This window comes from Solenopsis invicta, chromosome 9 (genome assembly GCF_016802725.1).
Source record: "Solenopsis invicta isolate M01_SB chromosome 9, UNIL_Sinv_3.0, whole genome shotgun sequence".
In the NCBI taxonomy this organism is placed as follows: domain Eukaryota; kingdom Metazoa; phylum Arthropoda; class Insecta; order Hymenoptera; family Formicidae; genus Solenopsis; species Solenopsis invicta.
In genome coordinates this window covers 10,258,875-10,271,150 of record NC_052672.1, presented here as the reverse complement: position 1 = coordinate 10,271,150, position 12,276 = coordinate 10,258,875, and the positions used below count along the sequence as shown (strand labels likewise).

The following is a 12,276-nucleotide window of genomic DNA, read 5'->3' as shown; positions in this document are numbered from 1 at the left end:
TGGAAAAAAAAAACTTTAAATGTTAAAATCTTTTTATATCATTTATTCAATTAAAAATAATTTCTCTGTAAAATGATATTACTTTGTATTTCTCAATCAATCGGCAGGTCATCTCCTCGTCAAATTCCGGATAGATGATTGCTGTGAAACTTTGTGCAATCCCACAGAAGTTCATTACTATCCCAGTCAACCAATATAGACTAGAGTACCAAAGTGTTGGTTTGCTGGTCAAGTTCATATTGTTTGTTTGAACGAGAGCTATCATAGAGTAGTTGGACAGCTCGATGCCCTTTGGCATCCCCGTGGTACCCGATGAATGCAAAATACACGCTGTCTGCTTGATGTCGTCGAGTTTAACATAACGGAAATTTGCCATTTCTGCATCATTGCAATTTTTCAGGATATCAAAGAACGAAGTCGCACCAGCGTGCTTGCCGAAAACCACCACCTTGCAACTATAATTCTGCTTTTTTACCGCGCTTAAGACGGCGTGTACGGATTTCTCGCTGCAGAAGATTATCTTTGGCGTCGTCATTTGCAAATAGTACAATGTAGTTTCTAATGACAAACAATTCATAAATAATAGAAAAACAAAAGTTATGCCAAATTATTGTACAATTAAACAATAAAAAGATATGTTTATAAAGATAATAAGTATTAATACGCATAAAGCAAAATTGTACTCGCGCGTATTGTTATCGCATTGCTTTATTTCTAATTTTCTAACAAAATTTAATGTATAATAACATGTGATAACAATTTGATATTAAGTATCGCAATAAAACTTACTCGAGTCCATGTTTTCGTACCATGGATTAAAGATTGCGTTGATATAAGCTGCTGAAAGACAGGGCACAATAGAATTAGTATGATTGCCTGTGCATACAGTGATGACGTCACCAGATTTGATTCCTTGTTTTTGTAACCACAAAGCGCATCTCACGACTTTATTTTGCAGCTCCGAGTACGTTACTGTTTCTTCAGTACATGCGTCTAACTGTATAAAAAATGTTTCAAAATTGCAAGAAGTTTATTGTATACATAGTTATCAATTGATTAATAAAATATTTTATAATTCCGTAAAATTTATTTTATACAAATTTTTGCTATGACAAGAATTGAATAAAATATAAGCATTGTATAACTGTAATTACTAACAATCAGTTTATAAACATTTGGTTTACATTTGTTTTATTATATCTTTCAGATTAATTACTTTTTGTGTTGCTTATTAAATCACGTTCTGAGAAATTTACTGATGTACCACTCATAAAATATTTATTGTATTTATCTAATAATCTTTTTTACGTGATATGAAAATGAAACATATTATTTAACAGTAAAGTCAAATATAAAAAGTAGTCAAAATTATTCAAATTTTTCGTTATTTTAAATTAAAATTTTTTACTCACCTGTGCAATTTTATCCCCATTATTTCTAATACTAGTCCACATTAGTTCTCCAAAACTCCCATAATTATCTAAATTATGTTTCTCTAGTCCTTTGTAGATGCCATTTTCTATGGTAAAATTCTGGAAATAATAAATGAGCAGATTTAATTTTGTTATTACAATGCCTGTGAATTTTGATTTAATTTGCATATTTTACTCCAAACATACATTTACAGTTTTTTTTTAGATCATCAATTGCTTTAATAGTTACCTTCGGAATATTTTCAACCATTTTGCCAGAAGTATTTAGATTTTAAATCGTCAATGTAGAATTCTGAATACATCCAATGTCACTATGTTTCATAAATAAAGTATTATCCTAGATACCTGTCTATTAAGCAACTTAGTTATATCTGTCATTTACTAGTTTTGTCGAATATGCACATTAACATATTTACATTTTAAAAGAGATATTAAAATACTCAGAAAATTATCGTCTGTAAAAAAAGTAGGTAAAAATATTTACTAAAGACACTATTCACTTAACTATCAAATTTAGCAAATTATAAATGATATATTGATCTAATGATCTTGTTGAAATATAAATCTGAAAATAATTTTGCTATACCATTAAAAAGTTACATTAGACTTTTAAGTTATTTGAATGACCTACATAATCATCATTTTGTTTGTTTAATATAAATTTTTTTTTATTTTTCTTAACTAAATATCTAGATAAATGCTGCATAAAATATATTTTTATGTATGAATAATATAGATAAAATCACGGTAGACTCGACTAATTTATGTTTATTAAAAAGAAATTTTATGTTATGAAAGATGTACAGTACCTTCGGTTATAAACGTTAAAATATCCGGTGTAATAAAAAGAAAAAAGAAATTTGAAGAAGAATAAGTAACATCGGTTATAACATACAAGAAGATATCATGTTTAAAAATTAAAAGAGTTTTCCTCTATGCGAATATTATCCTTGACTGGTATTTAGTAGATACAACTGAATAATGGATGTACTATGATCCGTTGCTAGAATATGAATTGCTAGCAATTACTCACTATCTATTGCGTAGTTTTATTTATTAATATTATCTTTTTTACAAACCATATAAAGCCTGTTATGTAATGTGAGAATAACAAATTTTGCTGCGTCATTGTCTTTCATGAAAAATATTAGTTTTCCTTATTCAACGTTTTATGCCATTTATCTTATCAAAATAAAAACAAAATTAAGCAATCTATAACCCGTTTGCTGTTAACGTCATTTGATGCACGCGCGCTCGTGTGTGTATATGTGTTTTCTTTTCATTTCAGAATTTAAAACTTGATGTTACACTTTTGTTTTATAAATTGTCGCAATATTTAATTTATATATTTGTCTAACACAAATACTGGTTTTCATTAAAAATATAATATTAATCAAAACACTTGCTTACATCTTTAAAGCTTAACTCTAAAAAATTTTGTTAGATTTCAATTTTTTTATAATTTAAGAAATGAAATTTAAAAATAAGTCACATATATATGTATACTGTTTAATTTTATATACGTATATAAAATTCTAAAAAAAGACAATGTAATTTTATAGAATTCTGTAATATTGTAGGCTGAATATGATTCCAAAGAGAGTTAAAACGTTCGCGATTGTTTATCTAATAAAAGAAGATAAGTTTAACTAATGGTGAGCCTTGACTCTTATTAGCTTTCTGGCACCATTGTTTATTAATTTTCGAGAGTTTAATTTAAAAATATTTGTTTGTTCATTAATCCATTAATTTGCAATTTTATTATATTATAATATAGGTATGAATAAATTACATAGATGTCTAAAAATCACGAAATCAAATTCCGGCATATCAGTACTCACCTTTAGATTACTTGTGGAAGGAAAACTTGTGAATCAATTAACGAATCAATTCTGGCATTCAATAATGCTCCGATATATTGTTCCTACTATGCAAAAAGGTATTGGTTAAAACAATTAATTTAGCACTCGTTAGTCTTTAGTTTAATCTTAAAAAGAAAATTTCTAACTAGGTACTCGCGATGTTGACGCTTACGAACCGATGCCAAGACTGTATTAAAATATTTCGAAATGCCTGTGAGGCACGACCAAGAGGATATATTCAAGTTTTAGTACTCTCAATTGTGATAGATGGCGATAATACTGGTTACTAATACAACGAATAAGCCTTATTGTGGATACCAATAAAAAAGATGTTGGTGTATTAATTATTAGTTTTTATATTTTTTTTATTTTTTTTATTTTATATTTTATATTTATATAATAAAGATTAATGTATAATAATTTGTCATGGCAATTGAAGATTATTTTGAATTATCTGAAATACACCAACATCCTTTTTATTAGTATCCACAATAAGGTTTATTCGTTGCATTAGTAATGTGTGTGTGTGTGTGTGTGTGTGTGTGTGTGTGTGTATATTTGTATATACACATACACATACAGGGTGTTCGATAATGTAATTTATATGGAGTGAAGAAGTAAATCATCTCTTATGGTAAAACGTGGCTGTAACCATTAGGGGAAAGTATTAGGGTTATTGAGTAATTGTACGCTTCCTGGTTTGGTATCTTCCCGATGAATAGGGATTATATCACGACGAAATTTGTAAGTTGAAGGTAGTTTTTTTTTATATAACCATAGATTATATCATTTAAAAAACGTAGTTAATTGAAAAAATAAGAAAAAGTAAAATCATAATTTTTGTTGCAATTTTGAAGTTCAGAAAATAAGGCAATAAGTCCGTATTTTTAATTTATTTATTTAATATTGTTATACCTAACAAAAGTACGTAATTTTGTGCGTTTTTGAGCTATTGTTTATTAAATTTAATTACATAGTCTTTGAGTAATTTGTTTTTTTATCAAATCAAGTCCGCAATGGACCGCGCGTACAATTATCTAAGACGCGAAAAATTTTTTTATTTATTCACTTGCCTCTTTTTGCTGAATACAATATTACCAAATAAAAAATTGTTCAATGTGACAATATATAATGATAGAAAAATGTTTAAAGTCTGTATTTCTGTACTTGTATCCATTTCAACTTCAAAAATCACTTCACTGAGATAAATTTCCCTTAAGTGCGTACAATTTACCTATTTTCCCTTACCGAACATCTTGTACATATAAGGTGATTATTAATGAATGTCCTCATTTTTTACCATAGAAACATGATTTACCAACGGATACGTATTTCTAATATATTATTATATTAGAAATTACAAATGCGTGCACCTATGGTAAAAAATGGAGATTCATTAATAATCACCCTGTATAAACAAAATTTGTTAAACAAATTAATAAAGAATGCTGTTTTTATGACATTTATTAAATTTATTAGGAAATATCTTATTTATCCTTCTATATTGTTACGTTGTATTTTTTTAAATATTATAAAAACCATATAAACATGTAAAAATATAATTTTGTTTTTGTAATTTTTAGAATTAATTTTTTGTAAAAAATATATATATCTAAAGTTTATATATCTCTATTAATTAAAATAAAATTTTTTATAATTTAACAAAAAATAACCTATATTTACAATATCTGTTATTCTGTTTAATATACTATTACATATTTATGAATTTGATATTATTTTGTATGGGAATATAATATAATTAATCGTGTTTAATCAATTTTTTAGTCATTTCTTTCAACTCTTGTTTCGAAACTTTTCCTGAACCAGTATACGGGAAACTGTCCAAAAATATCACTCCTGCGCGTAATTTGCAATGATCCATCATATTCTCTGCCACAAAGTCTATCAATTCCTGTTCTGTCACCTGTACAAAGAAAATTATATTATTTTATTGTAAAAAAGAATAATTTAATATATAAAAAGATATTATCTATTTTGTATTAAAGTCATGTACAAACAATTTTTTTTCAACATACTCAATAACGTTTAATTTTAATTCATTATAAAATAAAAAAAGTTTTATGCTGGTTCTATATCTAAAAAATCTTGTCAGTAACAATTTATAATAAATTTTATTATAGAATTTTAGAACTCACTAATAATATCAAAACTACGTGTAATTATACATAGTTACAATTAAAAACGAGTCGATTAAGATATATTTTTATCTTACAATTTTTTCATGCTTTTATTTAATTCTTACTTGCTTAACATAATTTAGCCATTGTCCTCTGACTTTGATTGAACTAACGTACAAATTTTTTTATATTTTCTTTTAATTATTTGATCGCATCAACGTCATTGTTTTTATTTATGCGTGTCATCTATAAACTCTTTTTCTGACTTTATATCATATTGTAACAAATATGATACCTTAGCTCCCGGTTTTTTCATGACATAAGCAAGAGGATGTTCATCGTCCACTGGATGAGGTACTCCTACGATTCCTGCTTCTGACACTGCTGGATGCGTCAATAAAACATTTTCAATTTCTCCGGGAGAAATTTGATATCCTCTGTACTTTATGAGTTCCTTTAGTCTATTAGTAATGAATAATTCCCCATCTTCATCTACATGACCGATATCACCCGTGTGCAACCATCCTGTATTTTGAAAATTTACATTTATGTTACTCGATTTTCACGACATTATAAGATATCGTTCTTTTGAATATAACGCGGCATATAATTTATTTAGTTTAAATACATAAATTAATTTATCTTTCAAATATAATTACATTATTATTATTACAATTTTTTTACCTTCTTCATCAATCGTATTTCGTGTCGCCTCAGGATTTCTGTAATAACCGTTCATTATGGTTACAGATTTTATCCATATTTCTCCAGACTGATTAGGACCAAGTACTTTTCCGCTTTCTATGTCCACAATTTTTATTTGTACATTTTTCCTTACTACTCCGCAAGATCCGCTTTTGTGATGAGGTAGTTGCATCGTTATGAGACCATAAACTTCGGTCATTCCTAAGAGCACAAGAAATATAATCAAAATTTTATAACGCACGTTGTACTTATATGTTACTATTTTATTGCGGCACAACAATTATATTTACCATAACCTTGCACTATTTTAACATGCGGTAAAATACGTCTCAGTTCTTCTTGAACTTCTGGTTTTAACATTGTACCAGCGCTCATTATCATTTTCATAGATGATAAAGAATATTTTTTTATACAATTTGCTCTGAGAATTCGACTTATCATGCTCGTGCTAAGAAAAAGAGTTGCTACCTAGACAATAAAATAATTTATACTTTTTAATTATATTATGAGCAAATAACCAATTATACGTAAATTTTAAATTATGATTAATTTATAACATAAATCAATATAAATATTATCATAAGACGCAATTATAACGACTCATATAAAGCACTGATTATTGCAAAAAAGTCGAAAAGATGTCAACCTTTCAATATATTAACAATAAAAGTTATTATATACATAACGTTAATTATTGCAAAACGTTTTTATTATTCGATAAAAAAGTTTTTTCTAATTAAATGTAACATTACTTTATATTTTTCGATCAGACGACAAGTCATCTCCTCGTCAAATTCAGGATAAATAATCATTTTGGAGCCTTGCACGATTCCTGTGAAATTCATTATTATTCCAGTCAACCAATAAAGAGAAGAATACCAAAGTGACGGCACATTATTCATATCTAAATAGGTGTCCAGGTTGACATATAATTTAGAATAGTTAGACACTTCAACACCTTTCGGCATCCCTGTAGTGCCCGATGAGTGCAAAATGCAAGCTGCTTTCTTGATATCATTGAGCTCAACATAACGGAAATCTGCTACTTCCGCATCGCTACAGTTTTTCAAAATATCGGAGAATGAAATCGCATCAACATGCTTGCCGAAAACTACCAGAGTGGGATTGTAATTTTTCTCTCTCGTCGCGCTCAACATAACATCCATAGATTTCTCGCTGCAGAAGATGATCTTCGGCATAGTCACTTGCATTAGGTGCAGCGCAGTTGCTAATGACAAATAGTTCGAATCATAAGTAATAAAAAGGTAAAATAAATATTATTTACAAGCTAACAATATAAAATTATTAACATAAGAGAGATAAAATTGTACTTTCACACGCATTAGCGATAATACACTATTTTTAATCCATTCATTTGATTTACAATACACGCGAGAATATTAAATAATTGCGAAAGAACTTACGCAAGTTCATAGCCTCGTTCCATGTATTGAAGATTGCGTTGACATAAGTTACTGACAGACAGGGCACGATAGAATTAAGATGATTACCCGAGCACACAGTGATGACGTCATCAGATTTGATTCCTTGTTTTTGCAACCACAAAGCACATCTCACAATTTTATCTTGAAGTTCCGCGTATGTGACGGTTTCCTCAGTTTGTGCATCCAACTGTACAAGATTATTATTTTACAAAAATTAATAATATTGCAGCGTTATTTGCTCGTTAAAAAAGATTTGTAATTCTGAAATATCTATTTTTTAGTGATACTAGAACACAAATTTAAATTTAACAAGAATTCCGCATAATTGCAATAAATCTCAATCAATTTTTAATTGTAACTAAATTCTAGTCTTCTTCAGATTCCTTAAATTTTTTTTTTAAACGTTCATTAAATTATATCATATCGAAATAATAAAGTTTTAAGATTTTTTGTTACATCTTACTTATGTATATATATATATATATATATATATATATATATATATATATATATATATATATATATACACACATATATGTATGTGTGTGTGTGTGTGTGTGTGGTGGTGTGTGTGTGTGTGTGTGTGTGTGTGTGTGTGTGTGTACATATACATAAAATTATTTTTTATAACAAGTTTAAAAGATTTAAAGTGTTATTTTTTACAAATGCTGGTTTTAGAATTCCTTAAATTTTCTTTTTTTATTGTCTTTATGTTTCTATATTTAATCATTTTTTTATTGCCTGTTTGCTAATAAAAACGCATTTCAAAAGATTACATAAAATTCTGTTTTTGTGTAAAACTGTTTTTTTACTATAGATTAATGCTATAACATATAATATAAACGTAAATATTCTTATTATTATAAAACATCAATGAAATAAAATTAACGCTAAATTTTGATAATTTTCTTAATTTTTGTGTTAATGTTTTTTATTGTTTTATTGTACATTTAATATCACAATACTAATGTAACAACAAATTAAACTAACAAATGTTTTATATTGTACATGTATTCTTTCTTAACACTATTTATTTCAGAAACTTGTATGACTTTGTAATAAGATAAATTTTGAACTATATTTAAACTTTACAAAAGTTTAAAATATATAAAAATTAATAGAAGAGAAACAATGATAAATAATAAACAACAATGATGAATTTTATAAATTTATGTCTATTTTTCTGGTCTATGTATTAATGTTACAAATTAATGTCATTAATGTTGTAATTAACTTACAAGTGCTATTTTATCGCCATGGCTTCTAAAGCTATCCCACATCAATTTTCCGATGCTCTTATAGTTACCAACATGATCTATCACTGGCCCCTTGTAAACACCATTTTCCACTGTAAAATCCTGTAAACAAATACAATTCAGATTGTTTTCATTATTTATTACAATGTATTTGTACTATACGTCTTTAATCTATTTTATGTCAATTATAAATATATTCACAGTTTTTTTTAATTTAACACAAAAAATCAGTTATAATAATAGATCATTACATTGTTTTTTCGCTTACGTCTAAGTGATTGCCAACCATCTTGCCAGAAATATTTATAAGTCTTCCGTCATAAATATGAGATTCTGAATGAGATCCAACAATGTTACTCTACAACATTCCGCCATAAATAGAGCGTTTTATATTTGTTTTAAATGGTTAAATTGACATTAACTATCAATGTGTGCGTGTGCGTGTGCGTGTGCGTGTGCGTGTGCGTGTGCGTGTGCGTGTGCGTGTGCGTGTGCGTGCGTGCGTGCGTGCGTGCGTGCGTGCGTGCGTGCGTGCGTGGGTGCGTGCGTGCGTGCGTGGGTGCGTGCGTGCGTGCGTGCGTGCGTGCGTGTGTGTGTGTGTGTGTGTGTGTGTGTGTGTGTGTGTGTGTGTGTGTGTGTGTGTGTGTGTATGTGTGTGTGTATGAGATATATGTATTTATACAAAATATCAAATAATGATAAATGAGAGTTAAACACTGCAGTTATTAAGCAGTTAAATTTTTAATATATTAAAAGAATCAAAATATGTTTGTTAAAATAAATTATACAGGGTGTACCCAAACTGACGATAAATATTTTAATTCTTTGAAAGATTTTAAGACAAAAATTTTAATACCAAAATATCGAGATAATTAATAATTTTTAAATAAAAATTGTTTAGTTTAGAGATTACGAATGACGGGACTAGAATTTCGCGCACTCAAGAATGGCAATGCTCTTCTAATCAAATGCCTTTAATAAAATAATAAAATTATTGTAAAAATATGTAATGAGAGTTTTATTAAGAAACTAATTCTATTTATTTTTAATAAATTTAATATAAAATCAAGTAAATAATATTTGCACGTAATAGTTTAATAATTATGTCGATATTGATGTGTTAAATATCAAAATTGTTAAAATGACAATTATTATTGTTTATTGGTTTATAAAAGTCTTTATGTGAAGTTGGCTTATAAAAAAGTATGTACATAAAAAAGGAAACATAAAAGTATCAACTTTAAAATGTAATGCTTTGGTGATTTTGTTTCTTAAATTTATTCTATTTTCAATTTTTTCTTTGTAGACTATATTTCTCTATGTGGCCCCTTAAAATCGTGCCGCGATAGCTAAATTTGAGCAACGGATTCGTGTTCAGCATGTAATATTTAAATATTTTTTAACTCTTTTAATTTTGAATTATTTTTAACAAATAATTGTAACGAAAAATAATCTCGTAAAAGTTCCAATGATGAGGATTAAAGTTATTACACAGGTATACAGATACAAAATGTATGTCACTTATTATGATTGCAAGAATACCGTTTGTTGACCGATTAAACTCCAGTTTCAAGAGATTTCAAACCAAGCAAATAATCCATCTTCTCCGTAAAGAAGAAACAAACCACAATTGCAAAACCGAGTGATATGATTAAATATTCAACGCCGTATGATATAAACTGAATGGAATAATCCAGGGTTGCAAATTTTTAAGAGCGGTAAATTTTTCAAGAAAATTTTTAGTTGAGAAATAAAAAATATTTAAAAGTTGAACAAAAACGTTAAATAAAATTTTATATCTAAAAGATATTAAATTTGATAAATGAAGAACTTTTTAAAATAAGATCTCGGGAAAATCAACTTTTTAAATTATAAATTTTGTAAAATTGTAATGGACTGCATTTTATAAGAATATATTTAGATTATATAAAATGTATATAACATTGAGTTTCTACATCCTTTAGCTTAATATAAGCCTTAATAAGAGTTCTAAGCCTTACAGTCCGTAAATTTGTTTTGGTACAGTCCTAAGTTCTTAGACTTATACAACCCTAGCTCCTTTGGCCTTAACATAGCTTTAGTCGCTTAGAATGTGTGTAGCTTCTTTAAACTTTGACTCAATCTCATAAAAAAATGAAACAGCACATTTAAACCTGGGTATACACTTGCGAACTAACACCGAACAGTTGCAAACGCACTTATAAATGTTTATATCGCGCACGAATTCTTTTTGATGTACCGCCTCATGAGCGAATCGAGTCGAATGCGAATCAAACGTTTTATTAGCATTCACTTTAGCAGATATATCTACTAAATGATAACAACAAACGTTCGAATTTGCTGTTTGTTCGATGTTCGCTCACTAATTGTATACCCTGCTTAAAGTGATAATCGGGATCGAACTCCGAACTCGAAATCTGTTGATTATAAGTTGACCTTACATGAATCCATAATCTAATGTAAATATTATATCCGGGTCATTAACATTTTATAAAAAAGCACTTTAAATATTTTAACCCATCGATGTAAAACAGATTAATGTGGCACTGCTATTGTTATGCTATAAATAAATAATACAAAATTAAAAGAAGTTAAAAATCGATCGTTAAAGAAACATTAAAAGATAAGAACTTTAAGTAATCACTCAGCACAGGAAACTAAGATGTATAGGTATAACAGGTGTAACAGGTTTTGTTATAGCTTTATCTGTAACCGGTTTCGGTTTTTATACTTAAGACTGTTTTGAGTGATGTTTTTAAAATTTGTTTTAAAAATGTAAATAAGTTCCCTTTTCCACAAAATCAATTCTAATTGAAGTTAGACTAATATACCGCTTAATTTTGTTATTTTCATTATGTATTAATTTTTTATTTTAGCATATAAGAAATAAATTGTTACTAATGTAGTATATCTTATTAGTTATTACATGGATAATATAACATTTTGTTTTAATATCAGTTTTTTAATGATAATAATTACAACTTTAGATTACTTCAAATTACTTTATTTTTTAATTTTATTATGCTGTTAAAACAATGACGGTTTTGCAATTTTTTTATTTTCTTTGAATTGTACATGTAGATATTTATTTTGCATAAGAATTTATCGTTTAATCTTTTGAGAAAACACAGAATACGCACACACAAATACACGCATAATTGGAGTTATAACAGTAGTTGTTGACCATGAAACGACTGCTAGTCACTTTAAAGCAAAAACTAAATTATGATGAAATAAAACAGAGTTAAATTTTGATCTCTCTTTTCCGAAGGCTTCTGTTTACTCATTACTACTCACTCAGATTGTAACGTCGAAAGAAAAAAAATACAAATAAGAATTCTTGCAAAATTTATTCAAACAGAAATAAATTATTTATTTTGGATTCCTTCAGGTTTACAGCATTTACTTACACATTCAACATTTACATTTATTCAAAT

At 27.6% G+C, this 12,276-nt stretch overlaps 1 protein-coding gene across 1 annotated transcript in view; it reads right to left on the bottom strand.

Annotated features, from left to right (window-relative positions):
- The window catches only part of LOC113004258, a 29,131-nt gene that overhangs the window by 2,901 nt on the left and 13,954 nt on the right, over positions 1 to 12,276 (bottom strand). Inside the window, exons 9-20 of the mRNA XM_039453264.1 lie at positions 9,108 to 9,197; positions 8,822 to 8,941; positions 7,563 to 7,770; positions 6,891 to 7,366; positions 6,429 to 6,606; positions 6,118 to 6,339; positions 5,729 to 5,958; positions 5,057 to 5,219; positions 1,663 to 1,694; positions 1,413 to 1,532; positions 790 to 997; positions 83 to 558 (exon numbers count right to left, since the gene is read on the bottom strand). Coding sequence (XP_039309198.1) covers positions 83 to 558; positions 790 to 997; positions 1,413 to 1,532; positions 1,663 to 1,694; positions 5,057 to 5,219; positions 5,729 to 5,958; positions 6,118 to 6,339; positions 6,429 to 6,606; positions 6,891 to 7,366; positions 7,563 to 7,770; positions 8,822 to 8,941; positions 9,108 to 9,197 — 2,523 coding nt within the window. The remainder of the gene's footprint in view (positions 1 to 82; positions 559 to 789; positions 998 to 1,412; positions 1,533 to 1,662; positions 1,695 to 5,056; positions 5,220 to 5,728; positions 5,959 to 6,117; positions 6,340 to 6,428; positions 6,607 to 6,890; positions 7,367 to 7,562; positions 7,771 to 8,821; positions 8,942 to 9,107; positions 9,198 to 12,276) is intronic.